General features: G+C 44.4%; 1 protein-coding gene across 1 annotated transcript in view; it reads right to left on the bottom strand.

Moving 5' to 3' along the window:
• HYDIN (HYDIN axonemal central pair apparatus protein) overlaps positions 1-16609 on the bottom strand; it is a 358209-nt gene that overhangs the window by 230915 nt on the left and 110685 nt on the right. The window contains exons 20-22 of the mRNA XM_083370240.1: positions 9092-9350; positions 7322-7465; positions 3157-3300 (exon numbers count right to left, since the gene is read on the bottom strand). Of these exons, the coding sequence (XP_083226366.1) occupies positions 3157-3300; positions 7322-7465; positions 9092-9350 (547 nt within the window). The remainder of the gene's footprint in view (positions 1-3156; positions 3301-7321; positions 7466-9091; positions 9351-16609) is intronic.

Raw genomic sequence — 16609 nt, 5'->3', positions numbered from 1 at the left:
TTTCAAGAGCTAGTGGGAGAGAAAGAAAAAAATGACCTTGGACTATGCCTGGCTGGGAGAGACTTTTGAGCTGTTTTCAGAGAGGATGAACTCTTTGAATATTTCAAACATTGTGGATTACAATCTTGTCTGATTGACAATTTTTGGGATACTTGAGACAAGGAATTACTATAAAATATTGCTCTCAGAACTGAACCTATACTTCGGAATCTATTGGACTATAAAGGATACATATAAAGACCAGAAAACTAATCTCCAGGAACGATGCCTCAAGAAAAAACAAACTGTTGTGATTCAGGGTCAGCCTGTGGGTTCGGCAGTTGGGTCGGATGATTCAGAGAAGGAGGGGGTGTTGGAGAGGTTGCTGAGGGTGTTGGAGAGCTTGCTGATGAGAGCCCTCAGCCAGGCCCCTCCCACTTGGTTATGACACAGACCCAGCTGTGTGAGCCTGACAGCGTGGATGAAGATGACCCACAGCTGGCCCTGTTCAAGGACGCCTGACACAGGAGGCAGTCAATCAGGAGTAAACAGAGGAAGGCAATGGGGCACATCGGAAGGAGGCAGAGAGAAGCCACGCCCTGAATTGTTTAAAAGGGGAATGCGTGGGAGGGCTGGTTTGCTGAAGGCAACCGCTTGAATAGCTCCTGTTTCATGGTTCATGTCTTGTTTTTGCTCTGTTTGCTTTTGTGTCCATAAATTTGGCAGGCTTAGTTCCAGCCTCTTGCCTTCTTGTAAAGGGGTTGTCCCTGCCTTATCTGCAGGGCCGGTAGTAGGCTGGTACAGAACAGAAACACCTTTCAGAAAGAAATATATTCTATGTGTTAGGCATATGGTTATAGCCTACCTGGTTGGGTTGGAAATATATAAACCATGATGTTATAACCTTAAGGTGCTAATTGGCCAATGGGTGTGTAAGTTTTTCCAACGGCCATAAGAGGGAGCTAGGAATGTGGCTTCTCTCTCTCTCTTTGCTCTCATTGTTTTTGTTTTTTTGGCTTACTACTGTGTTAAACCTTAGGAACTATGTACTTGACCTTCAGACCGGTAAGAAGACATTGTATTTTGGATACTCCCTGGACTGTTGCTGTTGCTTATCTGTTGTTATTCGTGTATGATCTGGACTGTTTATTTGGATTGTGTTTTTGTTTTTACACCTAATAGTAAAGTATTTTTCTGTTTATCACAACTCAGTGTATCTGTGTGGTTACTGTGTGACTCTTACTATTCTCAGTACGCTTTTGCCTGTGTAGGTTCCTGATAACTCAAGAAGCACTTTGTTAATACTACGCTACAACTAATTCACCAAACAATTGCTGAATGCAAAGAGGATATAAAAAGGAATCATAGACTAAAAACAATTTAGACAATATCAATGAGCAAATCTCCAAATTAAATCTACAACTAGAAAGCTCCCAGATAATGACCACAAAGTATGAACAAATAATCCAGAAATCAAAAGACAAAATAGAGGAAATGGAGACAGGAAATTAAAAGAGAAATGGAGGGAGAAAGGAACTGAGAGTTGTTTAAGGAATATAAATGGGTGGAATTCCCCCCACCCCAAAATACTATACCTAAATTATCTTCCTCATGCCAAGCAATTGTTACAAAAATAGAAAGAAAAACCCTGGGCGATCTAATTGCCCTGGCTTGGAAAGCGACTTGGTAAAGAAAGAGAGAGTCAGATTTAAAAAACAGAAGATTTGACTTTTTAGAGGAGGCATTATAGGTTTAAATACTTCTTTGAATAAGATTAAAAGAATGGAAGACATTTAGATATAATTAGACTTTTATAATGAAAGATAGGATTTAAAATTAAGATGACTTTTTTTCTTTTTTTGATATGGAAAATATGAAGATAAGAGGAGGATTGATTTGAGTAAAATTTTCAGCTATATAAATGTTTAATATTGAAGAAATCATAACTGATAAAGACATTTCAAATACTGATGGGAAACCAAACTTTAACAAAAGTACAAAAATAGGTTATTGATTAATGAATTGACATTATTGATTTATTAATTGATATTATTATTTATATATTAGTAAAGATGCTTATATCTAACCTTGTATACATTAACAGTACCAAAAATTGTAATGGAAAAAATATGGAGAAGAAAGGAGGATCAGGGAAAAAATACTGGATTGTGTAGTATTGAATAGATTTATATTGAAAAAATTAATCTTAATATTTGAACCCAGACAACGTGTTTGTTTACTAAACACTAAAAACTATAATTCTTAAAAATTAATATAACTTTAATAAAAAAGGATGTGGGCAGTAGCTAAGGGGCAGTGAGCGAGGGGGGAATAATAGAAAGCATTGGAAAGAGGAGGGGGAGAACAGTTATTGGTATGCCTTCATTCATCAAACTTTAAAGCTGCCCAACTGCATAAGGACCCTGACAAGGGTACAATGTTAGGAACAGATTAGAATGATTAACAAATTTGAAAATATACATTATGATAATAGGTTACACTAAAGGATAGAAGAGAGAGAGGTGAGTCATACCAACCTTCCCTACTCAGCCTGAGTGGCTCTGGGATCCCTGCAGGTTTGGTTTTGTCCCAAGCCCATGCCACAAAAATATTCTATCAAACCAAAATCTGAAATTTGGCAGAATTGCTAAAATGTGATTTGCTTGTTTTGGTTTTGAAACAAAACACATTTTCTGTTTCATGGACATTCCTAACTGTAATTTTCTTATACCATAATTAACACTTTCTGTCTCTCTAGCACAGGGGTGTCAAATTCAATTTCATTGAGGGCCGCATCAGCATTGCGGTTGCCCTCAGGGGACCTGGTGGGTATGGCCTGGGTGGGCGTGGCCTACTGGGTGGGCATGGCTAGAGTGGGTATGGCCTACTGGGTGGGCATGGCCAGCTCTACATCATTCACATCAAGGGTGCCTATGGGGGCCTGGACAGGAGTGGGACAGATCTGAGGGTCTCTGCCAGAAGGAGGGTCTCTGGACCAGGGCCAAGGCAGTGGGGGCTGTTCCCTCACTGTTTCCAGGATGGCTTCGTGGGCCGCATGAAACCACTTCACGGGCCGGATCTAGCCCCCGGGCCTTGTGTTTGACATGTCTGCTCTAGCATCTGAGACTGTTCTGCTATTCAGGATGTGGACTGAATTCAGATGGACAATTCTCTTACCTGTTCAGGTGCTGGAATCATTTTGTGATTTACATCACAGAGGGCAAAGGGCTCTTGCAAAGAAAGGACAACTCTGAGCGGCAAAGAAGAAACATTCTTCAAGGACAGAGGCTTGTACTGCGTGGTCAAAATGTCACTGGGGTTCTGGAGAAAAAACAGGAAGACTGAGGATGAATCACACACACAGCCAAGTGCCATGCACAAAATAAGGTAGAATCACAATTTGATAGTGTTAGAAAAGACCATTGAACTTCAGTCCATTACTTAGTGCAGGAAACGATCAGTGGCCCATGGCAATTATTGAAGGACTACTAGATTTTTAAAATACTTCTGGACTTCCGGTTTTGCGCTCGTAGCACATGGTGACATGATAGTGGACCTCCGCTCCACATGGCTAGTTTTGTCCTGCCAGGAGGACCCTAGATGGGTCCGAAGTTGCCCTGAAGAGGTGACCGTGAAGGAGGGGTGCTCCGTTGATCACAAAGTGAAGGCAATCACTTCATTTGATCTGGGGGAACCAGAACCCAACAGGAGAAAGGCTAGCATGAGATCAGCATCTAGTCCAAGCTACTTGCAGCCTAAGTCCCAGAGCACAAACCTGAACATCTGTGAACAGCATGCGTGGAATTGGTGAGAGTACTGATCTTCTTTCTTTTATCTACTAATTGAATCCTTGAGAAAGGTCCCCAAAGCAAGAAAACCTCCAGAAGTGAAGGGAGGAGGCTATATCCCCATTCCCTTAAAGATGGAAGCGGCAAATTAATATTAAGGAGGAAAGAGATATAATAAAATTTGATTTAAAATACTACAGTCTGGACAAATCTAGGAACTAAAAGACTGTCAAAATTATACCCTAAAGAGTTTTTGATGGAATTATAAAATATATAAAAAAAATAATTTTTGATTGAAAAAAAACCGAAAAAAGAAATTTTTTTTTAATTTTAATCCCATTTATATCCCGCCCTTCTCCGAAGACTCAGGGCGGCTTACAAGCTTAGCAGTAGCCTTCATTCTATGTATATGCCTGCTTATTAGGGCTTTCATACACCCCCCCAAGCGGCATTATTACAAAGTCAGCTTAATTGCCCCCAACAATCTGGGTCCTCATAATAACTGCTGACATCTAGTGGAGAAATAACTGCTGACATCTAGTGGAGAATCAGGGAATAGAATACTAACAATAAGGACTCAGAAATTGGCAGAATGCCTAGAAACAAAGAAAAAGCTGTCCTTTTAAATTGCAAATAACCTTGAAGACAGCTGGGAACAAAAGAAGAGCCAGAAATAAGATTAAAAAGTATCTGAAAGAAAAAAACATCTGGACTGTTGCTTAACATAACTGTTTATGGAAAAGAAAAACCTTAGCTTTTGGCTAATCTTTTAGAGGAGAATCTACAGGAAGGATTTCAAGTGGCTTAACACACTGAATTGTAATTTTGACTGACTGATTAATTGACTTTTGAATTAAAACATTGATGAAAGATTATTTGAAGGGGGGGAGACAACGTGGATATCACATGATGGATACCCCAGACTAACACCAATCACATCTGCTAACCCGCATTAGACCAGATAATGATCTATTCCTTCCACATGCCAATACAACTTCAAAAATGGCCCTCATTACCTGAGGCCCTTAGGGCAACTACCCTAGGCAGTGGGAAGACAAAGGCAGAGGGTGCTAAGAATCACCAGGTTAAATCAGGCTGCCTTTGGACTTTGGATATATGAACGGTCAACATTTGAACAATGAAAATGGATGCTTGACTACAAGAACGTCTGATTGAACTCAAAAGTATGCATTGGGATATCATTGGATTATGTGAAACATGATGAAAAGATGAAAATTTAGTTGAACTCGATAGCTCTGGGCATTTACTCTAGAGGTAACAAAGATGGTCGATGTGGCGCAGTTGGTTTTTTCATCAACCGAAAGCTGAAAAACTCTGTAGTAAAATTTGAAATGCATCATTCAATTGAACAAACCATACAAGCTTCAAATCATCCATGCTTATGCACCAACAATAACCTATAGCAATGATGAGGTCAAAGAATTTTACGATGATGTAGCCCACCTTCAAGACAAAGAAAAATGCTGATACAAAATACTAAACTCTATCCAGAGCACATTACAGTAGTCTAATCTGGAAGTTACTGGTGGCATGAGTGACTGTAAGTAGTTTTCCAATCTAGAAACATGAGTAATTGGTGCAAACACAAAGACCCTCAAACTGAGGAGTGGCCTGCTTGTGGCACTGTTTCCCCCTCCAACACCAAAGCTAGTATGGCCCTAGAAGCAGCAAGCCCCAAAATTCAAAGTTCCCCCAGTCTGGGCAGAGTTCAACTGAAGCCTGTTGTTCCCAACCCAGACCTTCACCATCTCCAAGCACTGGGATAAGGCAACCGCAGCTTGGTTTAATTTGTCAGGGCATAGCTGTATATATGTGATGGGAAGGATCTGGCCAGCTCCAAGCTTTCCCAAAGAGAGACCCGGATTAAAAGACTGTGCAGTCCACAGCTGGAGAGGGAAGGGGGAAGCAATTCAAGGTAACCTCACCCTAAAATAGTATGGGCTCCATGTGTCAAAAATTTAGAAAATACTTAACTTGACTCAGTTGGCATCTCTCTCTCTCTCTCTCTCTCACACACACACACACACACAGAGTGAACAAAAGAGAAACAATTCTCTATCTTTCCTACCCCTGGGTCACTCTGACCGGCTGGGCCTAAAGTCCAGGCTGGGCTCTATGTCCTATAACTGAGATAAGGAAGAGAAGCACAAACAGAAAGTCAGTGTTGAAAGAAAAAAAATCAGCAGGTTACTTCAGATATGTCTTGCAGTCTTATCTATATACAGGTTTTGACAATAATATTTTCATACCTATATATAAGATACCCGATCATAGAAGGAGGAGGGATATCTTATATATAGCATGAAAATATAGAGCGGCGAAGGGGCTTGTGTGGGTAAATGAAATTGTGGGCTAAGTCATAGGGCACCTTTGATACAAAAATTACAAGTGGCGCAAAGAGCCATGGAAAGATACACTCTCTGCATTACAAGATAAGACAGAAAGACCTGCACATGGATTAGAGAACAAATGAATGTAAAAGTAAAAGAACTGAAATGGAAATGGGCTGGTCACATAGCAAAAAGAACTGATGGCAGGTGGACCAAGGCAGTCATAGAATGGATCCCACTGTTCTGTCCCAGCCTATGTGAGTACTTGTTCAACTGCTTTACTCACAAGAAGAAACCCCTCTTCATGGAACCAGGCAGAACCCGCAAGAAAAAACAAACACCTTTTATTTTGACATACCTGACTCAATGTCCAAGACTGCAGAGGCAAGCAACACAATCCACAAAAACACAATCCTCAGCACAAACGGTTGCCTTCGGCAACTAGCACCTCCCACACCTTGCCCCTTTATAATCCAGCCAGAGTGTGGCTTCTTAATGACTTTTCCTTTGCCTCTGAAGCTGCCCCACTGCCTTTCTCTGTCTTGTTCACCTTTCCTCTCTGCGCATCCGGGATTGGCCCCAGCTGTTCCTTATCATGTTCAACTCAGGCTCCCAGCACAGCTGTGTCTCTGCCAGAGCGTGAGTAGAGGGGCCAGGCTCCTTGTCTGACTGTGAGTCTTGGTGCTCCTCACAGCCTTCCTCTAACTCTAATGTCCCTCCAGGCCTCTCCTCCTCATCTGAGTCCTCAGACTCAGCTGCTGGATCCACTGGCTGGCGAGGAATCACAACACCCACCTGATAAAAACTGTACATAAAAGAAACCTAAAACAAGATGGAGAGACCATAACAGCAAGTATTGTGGGTCCAATTAGCAAAAGAAAGCTCCAGACCGTATAGTTGGAAACAGGTGGAAGAGGCTTTCATCTGCAGTGGATGGAAATGGCTAGAACAATGATGATGATGATATAAGATATCGCTACCTTATCAGCCTAAATACCTTAATATCTAGAACAAATCCCCTCATTTTTCAAGTTCTGGCTATGTATGTATTAGCTTTTATACTGACCCTCCCCCACAGCACTGGCAATCTCTCAAAGGACTTGGGATTCCAATATCCCAGAGGGAGCTGGCTCACAGAATTCTGGTCTTTGGGCTAGTCTGAGGTCAAAAGCCAGAAGGATCTCATGGTATCAAAGCACTCACCTTCTCCACACGGAATGTAACTGCTCTGGAGGAAATCTGCAGAACTGGTGCGATGAATTCACAAGTGACATCAACCTTCATGATACGTTCTTTTCCAGACTGTTTCCCTATGATTGCGTGGCAGAGCAATCTCTCTTTAACCAGCTGTTCAGGCAAAGAGCAGCAGAATGAATGTGACTGAGCCAGCTGGTCAGAAACCCCATGGGTCCCTTGGAAATGACTCGTTCAGTCAGTTTGCCACCCAAACCTCCTGTTCACCAGGTGCTCTGCCCAGCTCTGGTGCCCCTGTAGACTGACTACATTTCTCCTCTTTTACTGCACAAGACTTGGAGCTGATACAGTGAGATGATTGCTTTCCATCAAGAAGCTGTTCCCCCACAAGCATCCTGCAAGCAGCTCCTTCTCTAGGCCAGGGGTCTCCAACCTTGGCAATTTCAAGACTAGTAGAGTTCAATTCCCAGAATTCCCCAGCCAGCCTGGTCCTCTAAACTTTAAAGCAGGCGTCTCCAGCCTTGATAACTTTAAGACTTGTGCACTTCATCACCCAGAATTACCCAGCCAGCCATGGTTCTCTAAAGCAGGAGTCTCCAGCCTTGGTAACTTTAAGACTTGTGGACTTCAACTCCCAGAATTCCTCAGCCAGCATAAAGTCCACAAGTTTTAAAGTTGCCTAGGTTGGAAATCCCCACTGTAGAGCAGTGTTTTGCAACCTTAAGCATGTTAAGATGTGTTGACTTTAATTCCCAGAATATCTGGGATTTGAAGCACCCCAAGTCTTAAAGTTGCTAAGTTTGGAGACTCCCGCTCTAGCAATCAACAGAATCCCTTCCCCTCTCTGCCTGCTTTTGCTGGCCTGCCCTACTTGGAACCAAACAGCCCACAAAGAAGAACAGCTTTATCCTTCTTGTTGTTTCCCATTTCTCCCTGGCCCATGAACCATTTTGAAATGAAGTTTCTTTCTGCCATCTCACTGGGAAGGGCTTCCTCCATAAGAAGCCTCTGGTACCCAGAGGCTGCTCAGGAAAGCCCCCAACACTAATCCCCAACACTAACATGTCCTACTCAAAGGGGAGCCAGGCTGAAAATGGCCCCTTCCGTCATCAGCTGAAGGAGATTTTCTCAGGACTCCAGGAGCAAGGGCAAGTTACATCATTTCCCCAGTAGCAGATGTAAAAATACAAACTGTAGCAGCATAGCTGTCTCAGAATAAAGAGGAAGAGAAAAATTCAGCTCTGGGCTTTAAAAACTCAGATAAAGTTTAAAAGCCAAAAAAGGTGAATGAAACACAGACAGGAAAGAAAACAAAGCATGTTATCCAATAACATTTATAACTTTACTTGGGTGATTTTTTTGAGGTGACCATATGGCACCCTCAGCAGCTAACTCCCAAAGGTGCTTTTTCAAAAGGCAACTGGGCTTTCTTTGTTTTCTCCTTGAAGACATCTTGCTTCTCATCCAAAACTGAGGGAGCTTCTTGAATGAGAAGCAAAATACTTTGAACAAAAAAAAAAGTAAAAAAGTCCAGTTGCCTTTTGAAAAGCACCTTTGGGACAACCTGAGAATCTCCATAGACATACAGCAGCTAAGCGAGGCCTGATTGTCTTGATCATATAATTCTAGCAATTGTAGCCACCTGGCCTGCTCAGATGCCAACCATTCTCAGAAACTGAAATGCCATGCCAACAATCAACACTTTGTATCCTAGGGAAGGGAAGATTAGAAGGAACTCTGGAGATCACCTGCCCACAAGCACAGGATCCAAAAGAATACCTTGGGAATATCAGAAGATCCTTCCAGGACCATGTCCATACTCTTTCCTGGGGCCAGTTCCATTCTCAGTGGCTGAAGCTTGAACACAGGACCCTGAGGTTCCGTGTTTGGGGGGATGGTCTGGCTCTTGGTGTTGGCGCTGATGGCAGGGAGGGTGTTGTGCTGACGAAATGGGGCGAAACCTTCAGTCATCCAGTAAAGCTGATGGGTGCGACGCCCACGGTTGGTGATCTTGAAACGATAGCAGCAAGGATCCAAACTAGAAAAGTGACAGAAGACAGGCCTATGATACAATTCCATTTCAGAGGAAGCAACCAGATACAAAATACAGCAAACAAATAAAGATAAGATATAAGAGAAAAATCTAACTAGGTTACACTAATACCACTCACCACAAATAATTCTAAACTTGGCTATCAATGAAGCATACAATACACTGCTTTATATCACTTATCTTTTTTGAGGATCTTATCAATTCCATCCAACCTTTTCTAAGTCATTCTGTTTTTCTCAACCTCACTGTGGCAGCCCTGAAATACTGGCAGACTGCTCTCATGTCCCCCCCACGCAGTCCTTCTCTTCATTAGGCTAGTCATACCTAGTTCCCACAACTGTATATTTTATCCTCCAATCCATAATCTTTACTGCTCTCTGTGTTCTTTCTATATTCTCAATAGCTTTTTTGTATCGTGGTGACCAAAACCAGATGGAGTATTCCAAATGTGGTCTTAGAATTTACAACCTAAAGCTTTCTGAATAATATGGAAAGTGTAGAGCAGAATGTCTGCAAAAATGACTTCTTTATATTAAATTCTTTTCTATGTAGAAAATGCCAATATTTGTCACATTCTCAGGTGACATCCTAGACTCATTTGGAACTGGCTAAGCTCAAAAACCTCTCAGAGCTCTGAGTAGAAAGATTTATTAAGAAAAACATAATAGTAAACAAAAACAATATTGTACAAGAAATTCAGTGAGGACTCTATAGTTGAGAAATCTGCTACTTTTTTGTAAATTATTACTAGACTTACCAATGTGAGAGTTAGCTCTCCCACTCTACTTCTTTCAAATTTAAAATGACATATTTAGAATAGACCTTCTGAGGAAACTATCAGGTCCCACTTCAAACCCACATCTTAAGAAAATAGAACTCTTGGAAACAATTTCTTCCAAACAGGAACTTTTATTAAGAGTAGGTGATAGCAGGCATAATAGACAGGATCTGATTCCTAGAATCTAAGTTTTCTTTTATCTCAAAGTGTTGTTCTCCTTCAACCATGATTGGAGGTGGTGGTGGAAGTTTTGGCCGTAAGGATGTCTGTTCTCTTTTCAGCAAGCTGCAGTGAAAAGTTGAGTGTATTTGCTTGAGGGCTTTGGGTAATTCTAATTCTACTGTTACTGGGTTTATGATTCTTTTAATTGGAAAAGGTCCTATGTATTTTGGACCAAGTTTTTTTACAGGACTGTAGGGATTTTAGGTATTTTGTAAACAAATATACCATTTCTCCTACAATGAATGGTTTAGGTTCGACTCTCTTTTATCCACTTGTGCTTTGTATGCTTGTCTAGCATTATCCAGGGCTTTCCTAACCACTGGCCACCTGTTTTGTAATTGTGCTATCCATTCTTTCAGTGATGGGATTGCTGGTTCATTTGGGGTTAGTTCTGGCATAGGGTTGAAACTTTGACCAGTGGCTACTTGAAAGAGAGTGTAGCCTATGCTAGAGTGGACTGCGTTATTGTAAGCAATTTCTGCAAAAGGGAGGAGGTCTGTCCAATTCGTTTGCTGGAAATTAATAAAGGATCTTAAGTATTGCTCAAGTACTGAGTTTGAACGTTCCATCTGACCGTTACACTGAGGATGATGACTAGATGACAGTCCCTGAGTGGTCCATAAGAGGGATAATAATTCTTTTTTTTAATTTTTTTTATTTTAATTCCATTTATATCCCGCCCTTCTCCGAAGACTCAGGGCGGCTTACAAACTTAGCAGTAGCCTTCATTCTATGTATATGCCTGCTTATTAGGGCTTTCACACACACCCCAAGCGGCATTATTACAAAGTCAGCTTAATTGCCCCCAACAATCTGGGTCCTCATTTTACCTACCTCGGAAGGATGGAAGGCTGAGTCAACCTTGAGCCTGGTGGGACTCGAACCTGCATTAATTGCAGGCAGCTGGTGTTACTTAAGGAGGCATTAGCCCACTGCTCCACCAAGGCTCTTTCCAGAATTCTCATGTAAATTGCACTCCCCTATTTGATATGATGCGTTGGGATGCCCCATGCAGTCTGTAGATGTGCTGCACGAATAGTTTTGCTAAGGTTTTTGTGGTGGGGATATTTTGGCAAGGGTTAAAATGCACTTGTTTTGAGAACAGGTCCATAACCACCCAGATGACAGTGTTTCCATTGCTTTCTGGTAATTCCACTATAAAATCCATTGATATTTCCCTCCATGGGGCTGAGGGATTCGCCACTGGTTGTAGCAGACCAGGAGATTTCCCTTGCAACCTCTTGGCAGCTGCGCAAGCTGGGCAGCTAGCCACATAACCTTCTATGTCCTTTTTCATTGATGGCCACCAAAATTGCCTTTTAATTAAATGTAAAGTTTTTACAAATCCAAAATGCCCTGCTGATTTTGTATCATGACACAGCTGCATGAAAATGACCCTCTGGGTGGCTGGTACATATAACTTCTCCCCCACCCATGGCAACCCATCCTTGATCGTGCACACATGTCTATTTTTCTGGAACCATTCATCTGTTTTCAAAGTTTTCCGGAATTCGATTCCGGTTTGGCTACTCAGCTGCGGCTTTATTTTGGCTTGGGCCCTGGTGGTTACTGGTGCTGCCAGTTGTGGTTTGGGCATGAATGGTTTAGAATCAGTGGCTCACGTGCTGTTATATTTGGGCACGTTAGACAGTGCATCTGCCAGGAGGTTCTTTCCCCTCCCCTGGCAAGTGTTTGAGCATGAAATGTAATTGGTGAAAGTGCTGGGACCAGCGGGCTTGCTTAGGAGTTAGTTTTCTGGGTGTTTTTAGTGCTTCCAAGTTTTTGTGGTCCGTCCAGACCTGAAAGGGGATTTTATCCCCATCAAGAAAATGGTGCCATGTAAGTAATGACCACCACACAGCGTACGCTTCCTTTTCCTACACAGCCCAGTGTTGTTCTATCTCAATGGGTTTCCTGGACATGTACGCACATGGTTGCAGTACCCCATCATCATTTTCTTGTAATAATACAGCCCACACTACCACATCACTTGCATCCGCCTGTATTACAAAGGGTTAATCTGGGTCCGGGTGCCTCAGTACGGGTTTGGCAGAGAAAAGTCTCTTTAACCTCTCAAATGCCACTTGGCATTCCATTGTCCAATTCAGTGGCTGGCTGGGTTTCACTGAGCCCCCCCTTTCATTTTTAACAGGTTCGTGAGGGGCAGGGCTATTTGGGCAAATGAAGGGATGAACTGGTGGTAGAAGTTTGTGAAACCCCGGAAACTTTGTAATTGCTTTCTTGTGCAGGGTGGTGCCCGTTCTAGTACTGCCCTGACCTTCTTGGGGTCCATTTCGATGCCCTGTGGGGATATGCGATACCCCAGGTAGTCTATTCTTTCCTGGTGGAATTCGCATTTCGATAACTTGGCATATAGGTGGGCAGCTTGCAGGTTTTTTAAAACTGCTCTGACTAGGTTGACATGCTCCTTTTTGGACTTGGTGAACATAAGAATGTCATCTAAAGAAACCAGGACCCCCTTAAATAAGTGCCCCCTTAACACTTCATTGATTAATTGCATAAATACTGCGGGGGGCCCTTGTAGTCCGAATGGCAAAACTTTGAATTGGTAGCATCCCATTGGACAATTAAATGCGGTCTTCCATTCGTCCCCTTCCTTAATCCTAACGTGGTAGTACACTTCTCTTAGGTCTAGTTTGGTTAAAAATCCTTCCTTTCGATAGGTGGGCTAACATGTTCTTCATGATTGCATTCAGGGGGCAGTAAGCCACGCACAAATGCAAAGTGTCATCCTTCTTCTCCCTAAAGAGGACTGGGCAGCCACTTTGGGTTTGGCAGGTTCGATAAATCCCCTTTCTAGATTTTTAATTATGAATCTTTCCATCTCCTCCATCTCTTTAGGGCTCATGGAGTACAGTCTGGGCTTCGGGAGTTTTGCCCCAGGTGTTGTGGCCCCGAGCCTGTCCTACCCAAGGAAGAGGACTCTGAGGATGATGGGGAGGAACTGGCAAGGCCTCCCTCTCCGGGACCCTCCCCTCTGGCAAGGCCTCCATCTCCATCTGAAGGCCGACAGGAGCACCCTGTGATTAGCCAGGCTGGGAGTGAGCCAGAGCAGCTGCAGCAGATGGAGAGTAGCGGAGATGAATCATGGCTAGATCCCCGAGAACGGCGCAGAGCCAAGCTTTTACAGCAGCGTAGGAAAAGTAGGAGGGTCAGGGATTAGCTGAGTCACTGAGCCACACCCCACAAGGTACAAAAGGGGGTGTGGCTGCTCTCAGGACGTTGTGGCAAACAGCAATTTAATCAACTTCTGGTCACATCTTTGGAATTCTGTCGGATTTACTACCTGTTTGAAACCCTGGCCTGAATTCTTGACAATGCTTCTGTACGTCTGTTTCTGGACTGTTTGCTTGGACTCATTTTGAGTAATTGTTTGGAAGTTATCTCATTCCAGCAGACGCTTGAGGTAACGAGCCTATTTTGGCTGATTGTTTGTATTTTGCTGCCAAGGCCTTATCAGAAGGCAATTACTAAAGCCTGAGGAATTAATTCTTGCTAGTCGTGCCTGCTTGTCTGTTTGTACCCCCGGGGGGGGGGAAACAGAACACTGGGTTTGAATTCTATTGCAGTCTGTGGATTGGTGAGGAGGGAGCTTATCCGCCCATTCCTCGCTGAAGACTTCAGCAAGGTCTCGGAATTCTTCAGGTATTTCTGGTAAACCTTTCTCTTCTCCCACTGATGCTTTCTCCATTCCTAGGATTGGTGGGACCTTTTGGGGTTTTAAGTTCACATGATCCCCCTTTGGGAATTTGAGTTCTGCCGTCCTCCGATTTACCCAGGGGTTCTATCTCTTTAGCCACTACAGCACCAGGATCATTGGGCATTCCATGCCTGGTGTCACTACAAATATTATGTCTTCTTCATGGTCCCCCAGGGATAGATGGATTGGTAAAGTGACTAGGGTAGTTGGCACACACACACCGCTATGGACCCATCTAACTGGCTGAATGAGATCGACTGTCTCAGCCTCCTCATGGGGATGCCCAAATTCCCCACTAGCATCGGGCTAATGAGGCAGCGGGTGCAGCCAGAGTCTATGAAGGCTTTTACTTTGACAGCTTCGGGCATGGAGGAGGCTAATATAGTCACTGTCTTGAGGATGGGCACGATGGGTCCACTTACCAGGAGTTCACCTTCTGAGTTGTTGTCCAAGGTATCCGCCACCTCTGCAGTGTAAGCTGGAAGTTTCCTGCCCATGCGTGGCAGATGGTGGGGACTCTATTGCCTCTGTTGCCCTCATGGTGGGTTCTCGTGGCTTGGCTGGTGACTTCCCTGATTTCCTGGCTGGTGATCGGTCTGGGTTGCATGGAGGGACTTTCGAGCAGCACTGTATGGCACGATGCCCCTCTCTCCTGCATTTGAAACAGCCTGTTGATTTCTTGGACGTGGCCGGTGGTTTTGCTGGTTTGCGCGACGGCTCAGGAAGCAAGTGGCCCCATGGTTTTTCTCTGCGGTGTCTTTTCAGTAGATTGATCTTTGCTTCCTTTGCTAGGACATACCATTCGTCGAGTTGGCGTAAGTCTTCTTGAGGCAGGCAAGAATCAACAGGTCATAGTTTAGGTTGTCTTTGAAATGGCTAAGGAGGATGTCTTCTGGCCAGTTCAGCTTGTTGGCGATGGCCCGGAATTCTTGTGTGTATTTGGCTACTGTGCGTCTACCCTGCCTCACCGTTTTGATTCTCTCGTGGGCTTTCCAGTCAGCCAGGGGGTCCTCAAATCGCCTTCTCAGAGAGGACATTAAGTGGTTGAAGTTGTGGAGCTCTGGGGCATCGGAATCATGCAGGTTCACCATCCAGTCTGCAGCTGCCCCGTCCAGAGCGGATTGCACGATATGGATACAGACGTTGTCGCTGGGGATGTCTTGTCCGTACTCTTCCATGTAGCTCAGGACTTGGGTTAGAAAGAACCCCAAGCGTTGTGACTGCCCCCTGAATTTCATGTCCAGTGGCGGGAATCTTTGGATGGATCGGTACCTTCGCCGTCAACGGTGTTGTCTCCCATCCTGATCGGCAGTTGCAGATAGGCGGGGAGTGGGAGCTGCCAAAGTGGTGGCTGCTGCTGTTGTGATTCAGGGTCAGCCTGTGGGTTCGGCAGTTGGGTCAGACGACTCAGAGGAGGAGGAGGGGGGTGTTGAAGAGCTTGCTGATGATGGCCTTGAGGCTCCGCAGAGCCCTCAGCCAGGCCCCTCCCACCTGGTCACGAAAGAGACCCAGCTGTGTGAGCCTGACAGCTGTTCTGTACCAGCCTGCTACCGGCCTTGCAGAAAAGGCAACCCCTTTACAGACGGCAAGAGGCTGGAATACGTCTGCCAAATTTATTACAAAAACAAACAAGACACGAACCAAGATACCGGAGCTTTGAAACACTATCTGAGCAGTTGCTTTCAGCAAACCAGCCCTCCCCACACAAGTCCTTTATAAAGAGTTCAGGGCGTGGCTTCTCTCTCCCTCCTTTCAAGAAGCCCCATTGCCTTCCTCTGTTTACTCCTACTTGACTGCCTCCTGCGCCGGGTGACCTTGAACAGGGCCAGCTGTGGGTCATCTTCATCCACGCTGTCAGGCTCACACAGCTGGGTCTCCACCAGGTAGGAGGGGCCTGGCTGGGGGCTCTGCGGAGCCTCAAAGCCATCATCAGCAAGTTCTTCAACACCCCCCTCCTCCCCCTCATCTGAGTCATCCGACCCAACTGCCGAACCCACAGGCTGACCCTGAATCACAACAACAGCGTGGATGAAGATGACCCACAGCTGGCCCTGTTCAAGGACGCCCGACTCAGGAGGCAGTCAATCAGGAGTAAACAGAGGAAGGCAATGGGGCATCTCGGAAGGAGGCAGAGAGAAGCCACGCCCTGAACTTTATAAAAGGGGAATGTGTGGGAGGGCTGGTTTGCTGAAGGCAACCGCTTGAATAGTCCTGTTTCATAGCTCCTGTTTCATGGTTGGTGTTTGTTTTATGTTAATAAATTTGGCAGGCTTTATTCCAGCCTCTTGCCGTTTGTAAAGGGGTTGTCCCTGCTTTTTCTGCAGGGCCGGTAGCAGGCTGGTACAGAACAGCTGCCTCAGTGGACGTCCCCAGGAGGATTCCCCCTCAGTGTCTCTCTGGCTGTGGTCCAAGGTAGTGGAGCAGCTGCGGGGTTCAGGTTTCTCATCCCCAAGAGCGCCGAGGGTTTTCCTCATTGGATCCTTTCTCTTCGCTAAGGTGAAGGGATCTCTCCATTTCTTGCTT

The sequence above is a fragment of the Vipera ursinii genome (assembly GCF_947247035.1).
Source record: "Vipera ursinii genome assembly, chromosome: 10".
Taxonomy (NCBI): Eukaryota; Metazoa; Chordata; class Lepidosauria; order Squamata; family Viperidae; genus Vipera; species Vipera ursinii.
Note: the sequence above shows the minus strand (reverse complement) of the source record. Positions and strands in the feature narration are given on the sequence as shown.